The 20,942-nt window shown below is 51.3% G+C and overlaps 1 protein-coding gene across 1 annotated transcript in view; it reads left to right on the top strand.

Annotated features, from left to right (window-relative positions):
- LOC128279094 (uncharacterized) overlaps positions 1-20,942 on the top strand; it is a 39,594-nt gene that overhangs the window by 8,193 nt on the left and 10,459 nt on the right. Inside the window, exon 2 of the mRNA XM_053017816.1 lies at positions 1,229-3,530. Within this exon, the coding sequence (XP_052873776.1) occupies positions 1,229-3,530 (2,302 nt within the window). The remainder of the gene's footprint in view (positions 1-1,228; positions 3,531-20,942) is intronic.

Raw genomic sequence — 20,942 nt, 5'->3', positions numbered from 1 at the left:
CGCGCGCCCCGCTTTACCCCGCCAAGTTCCATTTGAGTCCACCTAATCGCAAGCAACCTCAAAGGCTGGCCCCCTCGGGCACTAACGATTGCGCGATTAGTAGCCCTCTCTCGCGGCTGCAGGCTGCGGCGGTTGCAGTTTGCCAAACTGCAGCAAAACTCCCCGGTGTGTGAGTGTGGAAAAGTTGAAAGTCCGAACGGAGAGCCGCCGACGGACGGGCGTTCCGCGGGCTGGGCAAAAAGTGACTCCAGAACCAGCTGCGGAATGGTGTCACACGGTAGAGGTAGCTTGTTGGGTTTCCTTCGCACGCACGCACCTTCTTGTGGTGAGAGGTTATGGGGTGGGCTTCATTGCTTCGGCCGCGGTAACCAGTTTTTCCGCGGAGATGAACAGTGGCTGCAGTTCGAAGAATGTTGAGTTTCTTGATGGTGGCACATGAATGTTGTTTCCAGTGATGGTGGGCCTATAAACAGCTGTTAAAATTATCGTAATGTAGTCATCTGTATGCGCTGCACTGTCTTGGAGCAAAGTTACCTTACCGTGTGTTCTGACTCATTCTGGTCGCTTTTCGTCCATTCATGCAATGCATAGTTCAAATTGATTATTTTTTGTCGGCAGGGATCTGTATTAACGGTTCCACCAGGTTTTGGGAGCTTATGATACACCACACCTTTCTGGTCCCATCAGACACACAGCATTGTCTTTTTGCCGAATCGATTTGGTTTTGCAGTCGAAGTTGATGCTTGTCCTGGACTTTTTTTTTTCTATTCAGGGTTCGGGAAATAAATTCATTTTTATCACCAGTCACAATCCAATGGGGAAATGGCTTTCTTTTGCACGTGGCGAGCAGAACTTTCACATTTGATTTTCCGTTTTTCCTCCTGCGTTTTGTTCAGTCCTTTTTCCAATCTTCTGGACCTTTCTCAGGGAACCCTTCAAACGTAGGGATATAGCGTATTGAGACACATTTTGCTGATCCATAAGTTGTTGTTGCGTTTGTGTGTCATTTTCGTCCAAAAGTTCTTGTAGTTTAGCGTCCTTGAAATTTTTAGGAGTCTTCCGACACTTTTTGTTTGCTAAGTCAAAGTCTCTATGTTTATATTTTTCCGAGCTTCCATCCCCTACAGCCTTTCTTGGTGCCATTCTTGGGCCACAGGGACATTTCAAGTACTGGAGTCCTTCGCAAATGTTCATAACCGTTTTCCCCATCGCTTTTTCCCATTCCCAGCGGGAGTCCCAAACTGGGTGTTGACGACGCCACGGTTGAAGGCGAAACTGGCTACAGTGAACAGCATCAGCAGAAGCAGCAGCAACCGCGGAAAGAGGACCAAAGCAAGCCCAAGCTGAACGAGACGCTCCCGGTGGCTGCCGCACCTTCCCGGATGGTGGACTACCATCACCCTGGCGCCCGTTCCCTCGACGTCCCTCCACAGGATGGCGCGGGTCGCCCGGGGAAAGTGGACGGCCTTGGCCGTGGTGCTGCGGCACCGCCAGTGATTCTCGCTGCCAACCCAGTGGACGAGATCGTCGTCGGGAAGCCACCGAGCCATCGGGAACGGATCAACTCTACCTCACACTACTCGACCGAGAAGAGTGGCTCGTCGGGGTACTACAGCACCAACGTCTACTCGACCGGCGGTTCGTCGGTGGACGAGCACATCTACTGCGAACCGATCGATCGGCGCCCACAGCCGGCGGACCAAAAGACTTCCCATCCGGCAACGGGCAATGCGTGCGCCGGTGGGACCGTGGCGGGACACCTGGTGCGGAAACGGCGTGCCACCGACCAGGAGGCGCCGGCGGAGCTCCAACATAGCGTGGGGCGCGGTCTGGAGCAATACTATTACCCCGCGTCATCGTTGGCCGTACCGGCTCATCCGGTGCAGCTGAGTGTCCTCCGGGCGGCCACCACAAACCAGCAACAGCAACCTGCGCTAGCGTCCCCGACGTCACTGGAGGTCCCGGGCTCGGGTCCGGGCTGTAGTTCGGTCGAGCAGCCACTGTCGATCATCATGGAGGGCACCGATGGTCAGATTCCGCGGCCAATCTGGCCTCTCGACATCGACGACTCGCTGATGGACATTAACCTCGAGTCGTTCCGGATGGCGGAGCACAGCAGCCAGAACCTGATCGGGTTCGAGAGCCCGGCGCTCTCGTCGATCTCGGACAACGAGGTGTACCGCGAGGGCAGCGGCCCACCACCGTCGGGGCCAGCTCCCGAGCTGCCCGAGCTTCCGATGCGCAAAAAGTCCCAGTACGAGGAGTACCTCGAGTTCCACAACACGCGCAACATCCTCGAGCAGATACGCGGGAAGCTGAACACACTGCTGGAACAGCGGGCCGATCAGCAGCAGCAGCAGCAGGACCCGACCAAAAGGATCTCGCCCAGCCACGGCACCAATCCGTTCACCAGTGCGTCGGAACTGGAGCGGAACATCGCCGTCCTGAAGGCGGATCTGGACGGTTACCTGCGCACGATGAACCAGAAGAACGAGAGCGAGATCGGCCGATTCTGTAAGGGTATGAGCCGGGAGCCAAAGGTGGTGGCGGTGCAGAATGCGGTCGAGCAGCGGAATCGGTCGCGCTCGGGCTCGATCCTGAGTCTCGAGCCGGACTACGAGCTCCTGGAGCGTGGACCTCCTGCGTTGCCTGCCAGCCAGACTTACAATACGTCTAGTGGGGAAGCATCGTTCCTGCCGTACTACCAGGTGCTGGCCCCGGAAGGACGTCCCCCGGCCGCACTGCCTGCGTCGGTGGTCAGCGGGTCGGGAGTGTACGGCGGGACGGCCCTGTTGCTGAACCGCCGGAGTCCACCGAATCCGTTCGCGCAGGAAGTGCGCAGCAGTCAACTGCTGCAGACCGGCATGGCGGCCACGTCGGACGGAGGACTTCATTCGCTGGGCTGCAACCAGCGGTTCCTGAATAATGACGAAATTCGGGTTTGCAGCCGTTACGGGGGTTGCGAGCGGACCGCGGACAACGTGGCGATCGATATGCCCGATGGCGTGGATGACGACGATGACAGCTACGTGGGACCGTATGAGGGGCGCAGTGTTAGCTGCTGTCAGCACCACGCGGGTGACGAGCGGCACAGTGACAGTCGGAGTGTCAGTATCGGAATGCCGGAATGTGATCCGGACGATCACAAGGGCCCGTTAGGGGTCACGGTGGGGCACGGTGCTGGTGGTGCGCGGAGAACCGTCCGCATCAGTGATGGCGGCAGTGAGGAGGGCAAGCGAAATGGTGATAGTGGCGGCAGTGAGAGTGGCGACCGCCAGATGGCGCACTGTGATTTCAGTCAGCTCCAGCGGAACATCACGCTCGAGCGCATCATCCTGATGGAGAGCCTTGGCAAGGCGCGCACCGGCCAGTTCATTGGGGACAAGGAGAAGATGCTGCTCGAGTGGCACCAGAACAAGCCGAGCTGCTGGGAGCTGTACTATGGCGCGAACCGGGAGGAACACAAGCCCCACCAGTCGCTCATCCGGAAGATGAAGCTGGGGCGCAAGAGTACGGTGTGCATTTCTTACGTAAGTCTCCCGGCTCTATAAGTTTTAAGTCTTTTTGTTAAATGTGTTGTCATTTTAACGGTCTTTATTGACGGAAAACTGTAGCAATCTTTTTTTACAATCTTCTCTAGATCCCAATTTCTTATCACTCAGGTAGTTTTGCAATACGTGAAAAGGTGATAGTCGTTTAGTGTCAGGTCCGGACTATATTGTGGATACATGAAAATTTTCCAACAAAGCTTCCGGACTTTCTAGCAAGTCACTAAAGACATGTGTGACATTTTGTTGTCCTGATGGAACACAACGGCTTTTCTGTTGGGCAACTCTGACTATTCTGGTCAATCGTTAGCTTCGGTTCAGTTGTTAACAGTAGAAGTCTGAATTTAGTGTTTGGCCATAGGCAGGCAACTCATAATAAACTATGCCTTTCACGTCCCACCATACACACTGTAGAACAGTTCTCGGCCGTTGGTCCTGGATTGGCCATCGTTTGAGCTGCATCGGCACGCTTTGACTTTTGCTAAAGCTCCAACGTCCAAAAATTTATACAAACACATGCTCTTTAGGTGGAAACCTGTTTCCAAATCCAATCGGCCACTCGAAACGTTCATTTAAAAATAGACAAATGCGTAGCTTGTTGAGGGTTTAGTATTCGGAGACATTAGCAAATGGTTAAATTATGGCAAAGTGAGAAATCTATCTATCTTCTCCAGCAAGGCCGGGCGTCTGGGCCGGGGCTCAACTCCAGCAAGGATCAACAAAAAGAACCGATTAGACTAGAAAAAGCTGCCGAACTAGGTGGTATCTCCGTTTTCGAAGCAGCTCCGGCAATCGTAATCCCCAAAGCAACAATCAACATTAGGCTTTGGTTCGTCTGTCGCATACCACAACCATTCGCGAGAAGCGGCCGTATTTGTGAAACGCTCAAAAACTTGGTGCTTCAGACGGAATGTTTGAATCCAATTTTGCTGTTGTCAAACAATGAAACCGAAATTCGGCTCCAAACATTCCGTCCGATTTCGGGGTTGGCCGCGCACGTACACATTACTTCCGTGTCAATAAGGACGGGCGAGCCGACCGCGACACACGGGTGTGCGCTTCGTGGGACGACGCCAAAACTGACAGCTCGAAAAGCAGTGTCGTTTGATCATCGTTTGCATGTTTGAGCTCCGGCAAGTCCGGCAGTCCGTCGCGCTGCTGGCGGTGGTTATTTATTTGACAAGCCCAGGACCCGGGGGTTTGCCATCGGAGCGAATGGTAAACACAAACACCTTCTTTGATTCCATTAGGCCACGCATCGGCTGGCAGCTCGCGGGACGATATTAAAGTTTGCTGAGGCCACGGCGCTCGGTGTCTCGATTACGCCTCGAGAGTCTCGAATGTTACCCGGTAGTCTGCCGAAAATGCACAAACAGCAAATGCGCCGTGTAGCCTTTATTACTTTAGAATGCATGCCCGGTGGGGGTGTAGTCTTCAAAATTATGCGTTATACCCGAACGAATATTGGCTTAAAGTCGAATAGTTTAGTGCCTCAGTTCAAGGCGTCGATATCTGTCGCCAAGATACGGTTCCGTGGATTTCGCTCCGAAATGACTCCGGAAATGGTAAAAGAAATGAATTTATTAGCATGGCTTCCATTACTCAGGCTCAGGCGCAAAGTTCGGTTCGCGGGCGTTATGGGAATATTGAGGGTGCTGGTGAAAAGCCGTCAAATTATGACCCGCTGTCCATCAGCCAGGAATCTCCCACGTAAGCGCCCCATTAGCTCGGTGTTCACAGACCGCAGCCGCAACCGACGTGCGCAAAAGTTAAGTCGGTGGTCCAAGTCATTTGCACCGGAAGCAGCGAGACCGGAAGCGCAGGCCGGCGGTGGGTTTTGATCCTGGTGACTACATTTTGGCTTCATCCGGAGCTTACTGTTCGGAGTTTAAAGCTTCCATTCACATCGTTAACACCATGCCGGGAACCAAATTCCTTGAGCTGTGAAGTGTAGGGGAGCGTCTTACGCATCGATTGATGCCGGCTAAGACCGAGATTGATGGGGGAACTTTTCAAACCCTTTCGAGTACGCCACACCGGAGCACCAATCCTCTTCGACGATGTAGCCTAGTTCTTGAACACCACTCCACCGGAAACGGGAAAAGCGAAAGTAAGTTCATTTCACCCCAGTACGGATGCCGGGATCGTCGGGAAGTTGGTTTTGTGGTCTGCCAAAGGGAGGCCGCTTCTCTGGCTGGCCTTTTCTCTGGCCCCGATGCGGGTATGTTCCGCAGTTAAGGTGCTCCGTGGGATTAGTGGTTAGTGGGAAAGTCCGTATCGTAACTCTTTGGCTGGAGGTGATAAAGATAAAATCGATACACGTTGCGATGGTTTTGCTCGCGATGCGTTGGATGGACTTCAACCTGGACGGTGTTCTGCATGGCGTACCATGAATCATACGCAAATTGCCAATCGATTAGTGATGCTGTCACAATAAGCCTTCCGTAGTTTAATTTCTCACCGGCGGTGCATAAGGCCACAATCAATTAGGGTCACGGTGTCACATGATGCTGGGATGCTGGCCGTTACGAAAATGTCGCCACGATGCAATGCCATACGTTGCCGGCAATAATTGAGCCGTTGTGGAGTAAGTGGTCGGATAAAAGGGGCTCAATTGATGGTGCCACATCGAACCCTGTGCATCGCGTCGCGTGACATTTTCCTCCGCTCGGTCCGCGGGTTCGATGGGATTAAATATTACGTGAAGTTTATGCCAAGTCCGTACATTTTTTTGCAGGATTCCCACCGCACGAAGATGCCCAACGTGGCGACGAATTATTTGTGCAACGCCGACTCCCAGGGCTTTCAACGGGCGAAGACATTAAGTGAAATGGCACCCATTCATCTGATAATTGCAGGGTATAAAGTGGGAAAGGTAGTTTTGTAATTCTTTTCACTAACTAGTAGCTGACTGATGCGGAATTGTGATGGACCCACGGCTAGTTCGTGTTACTTAATGACACTTAGCCCGCAATACCTGGAGGAACTCCCTGGAGTGCTGGTCCTAATTTTTGGGTGAATTATCTCTACCGTTTGGATTAGCCTAAGCGCTGGAGCGTATTGGCCCACATTAAAATGAGTACACTTTGTGCGAATGTGAATACTTAACCCGCACCCCGGATGGCCGTCCCGTTATCGGGTATGCTGCGGCATCGCTGCCGAAGTACCGTTCACGATACCTACCAATTATCTCGTGTCTCGCCCTCTGTCTGTGTCTTATGCGCGTGCATCCTACTTCACAGCGGCTCTCTGGTGCTGGTGCTGCTGCCGCTAACCCGACGATCGACTCCCCATATAATCACATTATCGGGCCTCCCGGCATTCCGGCCGATCTTCCATTGGGCCTATTAAGGCGCACAGCACAACAAGCACGAAATTACACGTGTTATTTTAATGGCCTCCACCCTGGCCGGCGGCCGAATCGAGGAGCCCGGTGGATCACCCAGATGGCGAAGAAACAGGTGTGTGCGTGTGTGTGTTCGCCCGCTGACCCACTCCGGGCGTGCGGCGTCTGCCGTAAAATTCGGTGATCGATTGACCTGCGCCAAAAAACCCATTTCCAAGGCCGGTGAGCCGATGGACTGGAGGAGTGCTTTTCAATCAATCCACACCCCCCGTCTTCGGCCATTCCATTTTCCATTTCTTTGGTAACGGGCCGACGTGGGGCGCCGAGTGGGGCGTCACTGTAATTGGGCAAGTTCACACATGCCCATCTCGGCTCGGCCCGCGGCATAAATTGGCGTGGCGTGGCGGTGTTGCCATTGCTGCCATTGCACGTAAACAATGTTTTCGCGCGGTCCTGGGTCAGCAGAGAGCGGGACGCCAGTGCGTGAGTGCATGTAATGTGAGACCACCCGACCAGTGGCCGCGTTAATGTGTCTCGTGTTCACAATATCGTGGTGTCGTTGATATGGGCTATTGTGTATTTTATGCTTCAACATTATGCTGTTATTGCTTTTGTGTTTTGTTCGTATTATGAAGCTTTTGAGCTTACTTTTGTATAAAATCAAAGTTAATGAGTTTTCAATTGTATTTTATACTTTTATTCGTAGATTTTAATTTTGGTTTTTGAACTGGTACCGTTTTTCATCTTGCACTATATACCTTAACCTTAATTTTTGCATCAAATTTTTTGATTTTTTTTCTCTTCAAAACATAAAACCACTAAATTCGTGGCATGTTCTGAATTCACCCGTTAGGTCTTTTATTCACCATTGTAGTCAACAAACATCTCCTTAGGTTCACTGGTATTGATAACCATTCAAAGGTCTAAGTTAACATCACCAACGTCTGGACACCTCATAAATGTTTCATCCGCAGTCGCATTCCGTTTATTTGAAAATATTCTCCTTAGAAAAAACATTCCTGACGCTGTTCCAAACGCGAAGGACCCATTCCCAGAAATGCTTGGAAATGGATTCAATGGTCTTTTAACATGTTTTCATTTAGTTCTGATATTTGTTGGGCAGAGTTTTACTAATGTATTTTGCTTAAAAACTGATTAATCGGAGCATCGGTGACGGATGTTCGGTGGACGAGCTACAATTCTCTTATAGGAAGAACAGATAACGTTCACTCACGCATTTACTAAAAACGGTCCTTAAAAGCCGTAAATAATTTAACAGCCGTGTTTTACGATTACCAACTAATCACCGTTGTCAATTCACCTATCACCACGAAGCACGCACGTTTGGAATATTGATTCACGTTTACAGAAAAAGTTGTCAAACCTAGTTCCGGGCTGGGCTGAATAAACCGACCTCCTGGACAGCTTCGTGGACACGTACGATGCGCCGAACATGGGCACGGGTGTCAAGGCACTTACCCGCGGGGGTTGATTGCCCGGCCCTTACCGGTGTCTGGTGGGAACCGCAGCCGAAAGAGCTTCATCGGCCGGGTTGGTAAAGTGATTAACGAAGCGTCGTCGTCGGCCTGGCTGGCCTTTAGCGATGGAAGCGATTCCAGCGGCCGGGCAAGAAGATTACACGCCCGTGGTCCCTGGCTGGCGTGACCGTGGGTCAGAAAGGGAGCGACGGCAGGGGGACGAAGAAAATGGAAGGCACACCGTTTTCGGTGGAACGGTGAGAAACCGAACCTGTGGTCGTAAATTAAAATAGGAAAAAAAGGCGAGAAAAAGGCTCCCCGAGTTCGCGGGCGAGGGTCGAACTTTTGGGACGGCAGTGCCCATCTCCAAAACGTTCACACTCACGTGCCACCTCCCCGCCATGCACCATTCGGTGGAGCATAATTATGTTGGGTGCCTGTTCGATGCTTTCGGTCGGCCGGGCGAACCGTTGTTGGGGGGGCTGTTAGGTGCTCCGGTGGCGCGGATCTAAATCACCTGCACCACCACCAGCTGTCGACGGCGGTCGGCTTCTGTTGTCGACCGGCCTGGCGGGAACCCGAAAGAAACGGCGACGGATCTGCTCCATGTTTCGTTTTTTTCGGTTTTCACATAAAATAGTCCTCTCGGTGGACGATTAGTCTGGCAAGCCGCCATTAGCGATCTCAATCACGTGAGAGTGTCCGTTTATTGGCTCTAAAACGGTGTCCAACAATCGCCCAGGTGAGGCCCGGCCAGAATGTTGAGAGGTGAAATTAGCATTAAATAAGACTCTTCGGTCAGCTTCGGTCCGACGGGGGAAAAGCTCTTTAGAAGAACCAATCACCGAGCGGTCGGTGGCGCAGATATTCGTTCACGCGCTCGCCTCAAATGCCATTAGATTCTGATTTTCCTTCGAACCTCCGTCGGATGCCTTGAGGGAAAAACTTTGTGCCGCTGCTCCTTTTTATTGTGCAACAACTTCTGCTCTTTTCTCTCAGAAGAAGCGCCATCGCACGGAACACGTGTTTGTTTTTGTTTCCGAAGTGTGTCAAGTTTTATCGTCGGTCGGTCGCCATCTCCGATGTGTGGGCAGAAGGGCCCGCAAGTGATTGCATATGTCGTCGCGCGTGTCTTGCGCGAGGCAATCGGTCAATGCCGGTGATGATGCGCCTCCACGGAGCGCCGGCATGGCGTTACCAATTAGCGGGTCCAATGCTTACCTGCCACGAAATTGAACTTCCACCCATAAAAAACCACGTTTACGTCATCGAAACATCAGCCCCGGGGTGGCGATGGTGGCGTCAGCCAGCCACCATGTAGCTGCATAACCGAAAGTGACCCAAAGGGCACTTGCAGCGCGTCCTACACGCGAATGCACCCCGAAAACTAGTGATCATCTGCGGCACAACTCTTGGACGGAATCGGACTACGGAACGGTGAAGGAAATATAGGAGCTTTTCCTCGAAACAAATACAGTATTTATTCGTGGGAAAAAAGGAACACCAGGAACTCCTGCCGTACAGGTTGACCGTAAGATTTTACAAATTGGTCTCCGAGGTGCGCCGGGGCTTTACGGGCACCGGCATCGTCCGGTCTCCGGTCTCTCAACGTGACAGTTCGTCTCCCGTGTCACGGCACGATCGTCACCGCCGCCGCCATCATCATCATCACGGTCGGCCGGACTTTGCCATTCGGAGCGCGCCTTTCAAGCGGAGGCCATCGGCGCGCATGTCGCCTTAACGTCACGTCACGGCGTGAGCCGTCCCATTACGACTTACGACGGCACCCAAAGAAAGCTACCGAGGGCCTCTGCCGGCCCCAGCAAAGCCGGCAATTGATGATAAAATTAAAAACGCCCGCCACTTGGGATGCACTTCGGAGTGTGCGAGAGAAGCGTGTGCAAACACGGCACCACCGTCACGACCAAGCACGGGAGCGGGAGAAATGAACGAAACACGAACGAAGAAAGAGACACCAACAAACGGGCTTTTTAGGTCCACGATGGCCACGAACCCCCCGGCTACGCGCAATAAACGCCGCGATGATGATGATGATGTTTTATTAATTCGGTCAAAGTCAAACAAATACAAATAATGCACACACACGCACGCGTGTGCGAATCGTGACTCGCGGGGAAAACTCGGTGTTTGCCGGAGTGCGCGAGAAAAATGGTCACATTAGGGTATTTGCCATCCATTTACGTTTACAGCCGACGACGGCGCCGGGCTCTCGCACATTGTTCGCGCAATCCGGCCTTGCGTTCTTGTGCAACCCCGCGTGTGTTGAGGCAGGTCAAAAGATGGGTCCCCTTTATTTTTGGAGAAGAAACATGTTGCTCGTTGCAAAAAGGTTTTATGTACTGCGTGTTTCGAAATTCTTTTTCGCCGGTCACAGGCGTTTGATTAAACTTCAATTTGCCCAAACGAAGAATCGATACCACTGATCGAATCGAATCGTATACGAGGGCTGATCAAAAAGCTTTGCGAAATTGGAATTTCCGCGATGTACGTAAATCCGATTTTCGATTTTTGGCGTTAGGTAACAACACATGTCAGAGACTTATGGTGAAAAGTTCAGCCATTTTGAGTAATTGGTCAATTTTTGACACTTGTTTACTGTGCACGTGCCTTGGCTAATCGGCGATGCCGCCTTTATCTCCTAAATCGTATCGTAGCGTCGTCCTTTCATGGCCTCCTGCAGTTTCCGGAATAAGAAAAAGTCACAGGGGTCCAGAATCTAGAGAATACGGTTACTTTGGCATCATTAGTGCGATGTTTTGGGCAAAAACTCGCGCAGAAACCACGATGTGTTAGCAGGAGCGCAACAGCCAATTTTGGGTTTCCCACAAATCCGGGCATTTGTGACGGATTGCTTCGGGCGAATTGCGCATAACTTGCAGGAAATAATCTTTATTGACCGTTCTATTCTTTGGCAACAACTCATGATGCAGCACTACCCTGCAATCGAAAAAAAACTGTAAGCAAAACTGTTCACATTCGACCAAACTTGGCTTTTCGATGTTCACATCTTCTCGACCCTCTGAAAACATTTTGAACCACCGATAAGCGCTGCTTTTGGTCTTAATAGCTTCAACATAAGCCGCAGTCAACATTTCGATTGCGTTCGAGCTCTTAACTGCGTTTTTCACACAAAATTTGATAAAGATTCTTTGCCATCAGTTTTTTTTGAGTAGACAAAAATCGACGATGAGCCAAATCTTGCCCAAGCCAAATAGCTGTCAAAAATGGACTTATTACTAAAAATGACCGAACATTACACCATAAGTCACTGACATGTGTAGCTACCTAACGCCACAAAAAAAAATCGAACATCGGATATACGTAGTGGTGATAGCGATGCTCCGGGTCTCCGGCAAAATGGTTCCACCGGCCAGCTCGCAACACTTTCGCCATCCCGTGTATCATGAGAACGCCCGAGATGAAGTCCTGTTTTCTCTCTCAACCTCAAGCTGATCTCGGACTTTTTCGGAGTCGGAAGCAGTGAAATTGGGCGAGGAAACCCTGTGGCTTTAATTACGCTTAACTGTAGTTTAATAGAAATGCGCATTACTCGCACTGTTTGACAATTTCTAGAGCGCAGAGCAGACTACAAAAAAAATCTTATATTGAAGATGCTGCAAAGCACCCAGACTAATGTGCCTTCCTCTTCACGAGCCAGCAGCCACAAGCGATCGGACCGACGATCGAACGGACGTGCAAAAGGTTACGGTTGGTACCGCCGATCACTTCAAGCCCCCACCGGGCCGAGGGGCATGCTTTTCGGAACCCGTTGCTCGGTTCCCGTGGCTCTTCGAGGCCCGACTGCAGTTGCACGGTGGCCGGGACGAATCCGAACTCTTCGGAGGCTCCTCCAAAAATAGCATCCAAAAAGAAGAGAAAAACCGTACGCAAAAAGGTCATCGACGAGAAGAGTCACCGAAACTCCACCGAAACGCCACCGGCTTGTCCTGGGGCCCAGACGGCCAAAAGACGGAGACCGGCACTTGCTGCTGGTGGTGGTGAAATGGTGTGGCGTAACCGGTCATTCAAATGTAGCCGAGCGCGACTAGGCGCCCGTCTTAAGACAGTTTTTTGCTGTTTTTTTTCTCCGCTGCTCGCCACACACATTTCTTTACGGCCCACGGTGCAATGTCAGGTCCCCTTCTCGCCCCTCGAGCCTCGACCGGCGGGTTTGGAGGTCACAGGCACGTGCACTAATCCACGCAGCGACATTCTTGGGGGCCAACACTCGAATAGGCCTTTTTGCCAGGCGCTTACGGGATCTGTCGGTGGGTCGTCGGTCGGTCGGTCGGTTGGTCGGCCTTTGGAAGGGTGGAGTCTTGGCGATCGCTACCTCGACGACGCGCGTGAGAGGATGAATCTCACGGTTAGCCATCTTGTTCTTCTCCCTCTGCGTGAACGGTAGCGTAAAATTTAATTAGAAATTAGTGACCTCTTAGTGCCGTGCAAAGGTCGCCAAGTTCCACAGGTTTCGAGTTGGGCTTTAAGCATGTTTTTTGTTGTTGTGTAAACAACTTTTTGTCTGTAGTCTACTACTGTGGTAAAAAAGTATCGGGAATTCGCTTGTAACTCGAAAAATGTTTCTCTTTTCTTGTAAACCATTATCTATAAAATAATTCCTGCTCTATGTCCTATGTTCCTATAAATCTACATTCGTTTCCATTTTCGAAACAGCTCGAAAAGTTCTTTTTAGTGATGAAGGCTCATCACATTCTTCGTTTCGGCTCCTATCTTAACTGTTGATCTGGGTCGAGTTTTGGTCAAACGATCTGGAACCAAGAATTGTCTCTTCACAAATCTGATCTTTTTTGACGCACAGCATTACACAACCTACGCCTAACCCTCGAACAGTATTCTTAGTTGACAGTTTCGTCATCTGGAAGGGATTCATGATGCTCCAAACCGGTTCTCGATATTTTTGACCACAGTAGTAAAAATATCTGTAAACCATAGCGCCGCAGGTATTTTTGGGCTGTTGTGTCTGTGCAGCTAGCTCTAGGTCACTAGGCCAACATTCCGATGGTGTGTGCTCCATGCTCCATTCTCCGGGCCCAGGTAGCTGACCTCAGACCAAACCCTTCGAGAGTGGGATCATTAGCCAGGGTATGGGAAATAGGTTTTTACTAATGACATCCTTCGCAGGGTCAGTTACTAATTTGAGCGCTAATCGATCGTCCAACGGGCAGAAGGAATCCCCATTGTTCGATACGTTGTGGGTAAAGTGTATCTTTCACTAGCGCCGAGACGCCGGGAAGGTCCCGGCCCTGCTCGTGGGCCAAAGTGCAGCAGCAGCAGCGTGGCGTGCAGTCGCGAATGAGTTATGCAACTGCCCTGGGACGACCGTGGATCGAGCCCCGGCCCAGACGGTAGCAGTCATCGCGGCGATCGGTCGGCTTAATTTATGATCGCGATCGTGACAAGGTTAAGGCGACGGCGCCTGTTCGTGGCTGCTCGGGGAAACACTCACTTTGTTTTTGTAACGGTGCTCGGTGGTTTAAAGTGTGAACTCTCGACGACAGAGCCCAGGAGACAGTGGCTTGGGTTCTGCTGGTCGAGAGAGAGACGACGTTACGTGTTTGCTGTTTTTAATGTCAACAACGGGCCGTCCCTGCAGTACCATCCCTGGATTATTGACTTCGGGCGGAGGGGAATGCACTGCTCGTGAAGGTTGGCCGGTGGGTTTTGTAACCTCCCGCGGATGTGTCTCTGAAAGGGTGCACAAGTATTCTGATTTTTTAATCGCCATCTTTCGACGGTTTCCAACCATCCGATGCTGTGTCTTCCGGTTGCATAATGTCCCGTAGGATGCTCCAGAACCAGGGAACCGTCGTCGGTGGTACAAAAGGCATCACGTAACGCTTGCCTCCTTTTCGGTGCACCAAAACGACTCTCGGTGTCTCACCGACGGAAAATGTGCCCTCCCATTTTTTTATTGTCTTTGCCGCGACAAATTGGTTGGCGGTGGCTCTGGCCGACCGAGCCCCGAGGTCGTCGAAGTTTTGCTCTGAGACGAACCATTCCGTCCGTCTCGGAATCACAATCGACTGCCGAAGCGGCGGAGCTTGATATTGTTTCACGCGCTCTGTCGGCTTTCGGTCCCGCTGTGTCTGGCGTTTGGCGAGGAAAATCATAATCATCGTCACCGTCCGGTAGGAAGTATTCAGAGCGCAACGGAAGCGTCGGCTCTGCGTTCAGTCGGTCGGTCGGCGGTTTGGGTGAAAATTTTTCCGAAAGTTTGCAACCCACGCTCCACGGCACGCCAGGAAGAATTCGTTACCCACACACACACATGTGCGCGCGCGAATTGTAAGGGAAATGCGCGTTATCCATTAGGGCTGAGAAGGTAAATAAAGCACCTCGCATTGTTTTTTTTAGCAACACAAGACCCGGCGTGCCAATCTCGCTGAGCTCGGTTCGAGGTGAAAGAGGTTTGAGTTGCAAATTTTTCTTCCTTACGTCGCGAGTGTCTTGCGTGGTGCTTGGTAAAAAACGAGCGTTACGCAAGAGAATGCTATGATGATTTATCAGGTTTACAAGTACAAGTGTTTCCGAAATTTTGCTGAAGAAATTATACGATTATTGCCTGTAAAACTCTGCGTTATTCAAAGCATGTGCCAGCCTTTGCCCGTCTGCTACCTTTCTGTGAATTTGAGGGACCAAAACGGTTTTCCTCTTGTGAAGGAAAACCTACTTCAAGTTATTTTTCCACAACTTTTGTAAGAATTGAACCGCTGTTCAGCCAGGACGTGTCCCAGCGATGTGATTGATGCGCGGTCGTCTCTCACCGTACATAATGACCCGGTCTCTGTCGTACGTATAACAATTTTTCGACACTTCTTAACTTTGAAATGCCACTTAATCTGTGTCGGGATGTTTTTTTTTCGTGTGTTCTTAGCAACTGTTTCATCCATGTTACTGTTCTATTCGTGTGTTTATCTCTTTAAAATGGTTTGGTTGTATATTACGGAGCATCCCACCAAACAGCCCTGTTTTGGAGGTCTTCCACGCTCGCTCTAAAATATCCATTTTGAAAATGTTTTAACCACTCAAAGCACTGTGATTTTACACCAACACGTCAGCATCACGTAGCATTGGATGTGATGCTGCAGCAGTTGGTAGCATAAATGATGACGGCATTTCGCACATTTTAGACATAAAACTGGTTAAACCTCTTCAACTGTTCGAAATGGGTTCTGTTTTTTGTTGAAAACTTTTGCTGGGTGTTAACACAAGGCAATGTTGCCAAGAAAGCATGACGATCTGAGTTAGTTTGACAGCTAATCGAAAGCACATTTGTACACCTAATACGTCTGGTGATTTGTTACTGAATTCGGGGAGCAACAGCGTTCCTGGTCTCATATTTGTCTCTCGCAACCCCAACCCGAGGCCAATCGAAAGATTGTATTTTTCATCACCAAAAAGAAGGCTACTTATGAACGCTCTATTAACGGCCCAGCCAGTGCGGGGCCGTTGTCCACTGCAATGTAAGCAATTAGTGTTAAAATAAAAAGTCGACCCTGAAATTTAGTATTATCCGCCCTCTAGTAGGTCCCAGGCTCTGGGTCCTGGGTGCTCGAAAGCGTCAGTGGCGCGAGTTGAACGGCCACTCATTAGGAGACTCTACCTTTCGCCGGCCCCGTTTCTGGGGCTGGTGGGGTGTCTCATCTTATCACCCGGCGCGAATCGGGACCCCGGTGAGTGGCTTGGCGTTATTTTTGCGACCGGACTGGTGATAAGTAATTTTCCAGGTCACACACACTCACACGCGTTTGATATTTGGGGCGCCAGGCGTTATGTAACGCGAGTCTGGAGGGTTTTGGTTTTTGTTTCGCGGCGTGTTGTTTCCACTCGAACGGAGAATGTGCGGGCGAATTTCGGTGAATGTGGAGCATATTTTACGTTGCATTTTTTATTCGCTCTGCCTCGGGTTGGGCGAACCACGGGACGCACTTTCAATTCGGCACCGGTTCGGTATTGGCGGGGAGTGAGCCAACCAGCGGCAGTGATAAGCCTTTATCGAGCACAGCCCGAACCGACACCCGGCAGCGCAAGCAAAATTTAAACATCTTTCGTAACGTCTTAAGCGCCGAGTCCTCCCCCCCGGAGAGAGAGGGGTTCCGTTCTGCTAGGGGTGGAGCCACCCACCAGACGGCGCGACGGCATGTTAATGTCCGTGGGAAATGGCAACCGTTTCAACACCCGACCCGAGCCGTTCGGGTTTTCTTTTCTTCTGTTTTCCTCCGGCACTTTTCACACCATCTCCCCCCTCTGGGGGGCCTGGCGATTTGTTACCCATGATGTCACGAGCAGCACGACCGCGACTGACTGGCGGGGAAGCTTCGTAACACTTTCCATCCACCGCCACCTCGGAGCACTCGGTTATTGTTTTCGACGCGTTCCGAAACCAAAATTTCCCAGACCAAAAATGGCAGACAAAGCCGAGGCCGAGAAATGGGCGGTCGAAAACGGACCGAACCGAAACGGAACAAAAGGGGATGGTTCCGTTCCGGTATTCCTTGGCTCGACTGACGCAGCTACGGAAGGAACTTTTCGTGCAAGCCGAAAAAAAACGGGCGCCACGGAAGTGCATAAAATTGCAGAACCAGGGCTTGATCCGGGGTTGATGATAATGATGACCCTGGACCGGGTGGGGGTACGCGGAAATTAATGTTTCTGCACCGGAATTTTGTGCCTCCCAGCGGGGGGCACGAAATGGGGTTTTGTTTTCAGCGAGCCTCACAAATTGTGTGGGAATTATGGTATCGATGGAAGCGTTGCTGTTGATGCTGTTGATGATGACCCTTTCGGAGGCGCCTTGTTTGGCGCCATTACACAAAGGGGGCTTCCATTTGGTTTGATTAAAATTAATTAGATTTCCGCCAAACAGAGAGCAGAAAGAGAGAGAAAGCATTTACCGTCGGTTTGTTTACAGCAGCCGACGTAACGCTGTGACGGAATTGACGGAATTTGAATAATTATGAAATATTTCGTTCAGTTTTTACGATTGGTGTAACCGATCAGTGGCTTGGTCCCCCGTTGATAGAGCAATCAGTAACGCTCGTCGTTGACACGCAGCTAGCTGCTTGACAAAGCACAACGTTACAGTAAGCAACAGAGACTAACATCATCGCTGCTGAAGCTGGCTATTTAATACCTAAAATTGATTGTCCAGTGTCACTAACCTCGGAGAAAAACAAGAACGGCGGGCCTCGGTTCGCTTATCACACGGTAATCTATGCAAATCGTCGGCAAATGATCATCGCAACGTCTCGGCTCGTACTTATCTAAATTGCCCTTCGAAGCGTACTTTCGTTCCGGAGTGAAAGTGATCCGAAGCACGCACCGCCGTGGCAAGAGAGCGGAGCATCGCCCGAGAGGAGTCACCCGTAATTGGCTCGAAGCAACAAACCTGTATCCTTAACGTGCATTGCACCGACCTGACCTTAATGATGCGCTTCGAAGGATAAGCTTGAATGGTTGCTTTGATTCTTAAAAACAATCCTTTTGGGAGGGCCCTTTTAGTGGCTCTGGCACTCGGAATGTCGGTGTGTGTGTGTCGCCACGTGACTGTCGATCGCGGCGACCAGCGATTGTTATGCAATTGGTGGTCGGTGGTGGTCGGTGGTACGTGCATCCCGCGCGCTCGGTTGCATAAACCATATGCACCGTTGCGCGGAGGCCACCAACAAGTGCATCCTGGGGGAGCAAATGTCGTGCCGACCGTGTCGAAGGGTCGCAGATTGTTCCCTGTGCAGCAGCCCGGCATTATGAGGCAGCATGGCTCTCGATGCTTTATGTCTCGAAGCAGACTCGAAGAAGTCGTCGGTTGGTTGGGAGACTTTTGGCGCGAAGCAAATGAGTACTTTCTTTCGAACCGAATGCCATTGTTTCGGTGGATGAGTTGGTGAAACAGAGTGTCCGGTCCGTGAAATCGGTGCACAAACCCTGAATGCATTCGATTAACTGTCGTTTGGCCACTTTCACGACTGGCTGCCCGCTTCGCAAAGATAATCTCCCACTAAGATTCGCCTACATTACGCGGTTAGAGCTCACTTAAAGCCACCCTCCCAATGCATTTATGCTTCCGCCAGGGGGACGGTTGGATGCGCCAGACCCGAAGTTGTGACAACGAGAAACAAAACCGCGCTAAACGCGCAGTCACCTTCCGGCCCGTGGCGTGCAGGGGAGGGAAGCGGATAGCTGTGGGTGGTGGTGGTAACGGGTGGGTGATGCGTGAGCATAAATCGAGTTTTGCACATCGATAAACGGCGGGCGGCGCGGTGCCCTTGGCGCGTTAGCGCATCACCCACCCCGCCAACTAAGGGGCCGTGACGAGACTGCCATCACCCACCACCCTGCCCTCCCCCCCGATTGAGGACAGCTTCTGCCGTTTGATTAAAAACCTATTGTTAAGCGGCCGCGGGTCGGGGCTTTACCGCCGTCTAAGGCCCTCGGACCCTCGTCCGTTCGGTGTCCTTCGATGAAATTGAAGCGAAAACCTTGCATTGTGCACGACCACCACCACCACCGGGCCAGCCGGCCGGCCGACCGAAATGGCGAACCCCCTAACGCCATGCCCCCGGGTTGATAGCGGTTGATGGCCACCGATTGCGATTGCGGTGCGCTCCGTTCGCGGCCGATTAGAGAACGTCGTGGCCAAATGTGGCCAAGGATGGACGGGCTGATGGCTCGACGGTAATCATAGGGAACCCGATGTTTCGGGACCGCCGCACGCCAGACGGCGTGACGGTGGTGCGCAAAGTTCAAGAACGCTACCTTCACGGGCGGGGAAGGTCCTCATTAAACTATGATAAGCGGATGAGCGGATTGGGTGGATTTGAATTGAGTCTGTCATTCGAGTAATCCAAGAGGGCGCTGGTTTCCACCCTACGAAGCCATATAGTGAAGCGTTGGCACGTCAGAAGGGAAAACAAACAACATCCACGACGTTTGACTTCCGTCAAGATATCATTAGCAACCAGCGACCAGATTGACCACAGATCACCCGGTCCCGATCGGCGGTGCCGAAAAGTGGCTGACGTTAAGAGAAATAGGGCTTCCGCCGACGGTTGGACCACAATCGCTGGCTCTTAGCCCCCTGATTGGCCCCAACCGAAGGTTTTCACCGCTCACACCGGATCCAGTGGCGGAAATGTGCGGTTTTGGTGACCAAGCCGGGCGATATGGGAAGCCCAGAGCACACGTGCAGTCCGCGAGAGGACAACGTGTGAAAAGAGTGATGGTCGGAAAATGATCAAGGCGCAACATACGAGTGGTTTGAGTGACACGTGAACAATCTCGCCACCGTTTGGCCGCCAGTCACGTCGCCAAGCAATTAATAATGGGTCTCAGGGAATCGGTTCGGAGACCCTGGGGAATTAATAATGTCGAGCAGTCGGTGGCCTAGGCCTAGGAGCGGATTGGTTAGTGCGACTTTGAACGGGATGTATTTTTGGGTTCCTTTTCGGCGAGCAAGCTCCATCGAAAACAAGAGTTTATAAGTGGTACAAAATGTCCAAAGAAGGTCGGAAAAGCGTTGAAAACGAGACACGACGTCCAGGGCGACCATTCACGTCACGGGAACACGTCAATAATGCCTAAGAATTGGTGCTCCAAAATCGTTCGGGACTTCTTTGAGGAGGAGTTTAGAAGAATAAATAAAGAGTTTGTGAATTATAAGCAAATTTCCGTCATTTTGTGGCTTCTTTAATATTAGGTCTAGAACTTAATTCTTGCCGTTTTACAATAGATGGCGTTACTCACTAATTAAAACAAATTTTTTTTGTTTATCAAATATACGTTTGATAGCCACCAATAACACCTTTCTTAAGCATCTGAAAGTGTCAAGTTTTGTTCCTGATAGAGTGTTTCTGCGGGGAGTACTTTTTCATTACTGTTTGCACGGCAGAAAAAAAGGATTTTTTGTACCGAATCGTCAGTGGTGATGAAAAGGGGAGTTAGTACACTAATCCTATACGCAAAAACGCAACGTAAGCCCTAACCTGGCGAAAAGGGCACAAAGACGCGGGGGCCGAAGGACTTGCTCTGTCGCTGCGATGGCTTTGCCACGCGTGGCTCCAATTTCCGTTACAACCGACAAAACAAAACGCGCACCAAGAAGTGTCGGGGCGTTCCCAAAACGCGCAAGTCAAGCCCGGTGGCGACCGTCCCGAAAACTGGCGATGCTTTCTGGGCCACCCCGATGGAACTCCACTGGAACACGCCTTGGGTGTGGTGCGATTCGCAGCATTTTTGCGCCACGAAAACCGGACTGTGGAGGCGTCGAGATTCGTTGCGCGTCTTGCGTAACAGTTTATTTTTGTTTAATGTTGCAGTTCGATTACTCTCCACCCTCTCCCGGCCGGCCCGGCGCGACCTGAGAGTCAAATTGCAAAACTGACCACAACAATCCCTGGCTGGCAACACTTTCACTTTGCCGATCCGGACTACCATCCACACGGCCATCACACAGAGTGTCCCCGCGGGGTCCACCGTGAGTTTGGTTTGGAGACATTCCGATGAGATAATGCAGGTGTCCCGAAATGACAT

This window comes from Anopheles cruzii, chromosome 2 (assembly GCF_943734635.1).
Source record: "Anopheles cruzii chromosome 2, idAnoCruzAS_RS32_06, whole genome shotgun sequence".
NCBI lineage: Eukaryota > Metazoa > Arthropoda > Insecta > Diptera > Culicidae > Anopheles > Anopheles cruzii.
Note: the sequence above shows the minus strand (reverse complement) of the source record. Positions and strands in the feature narration are given on the sequence as shown.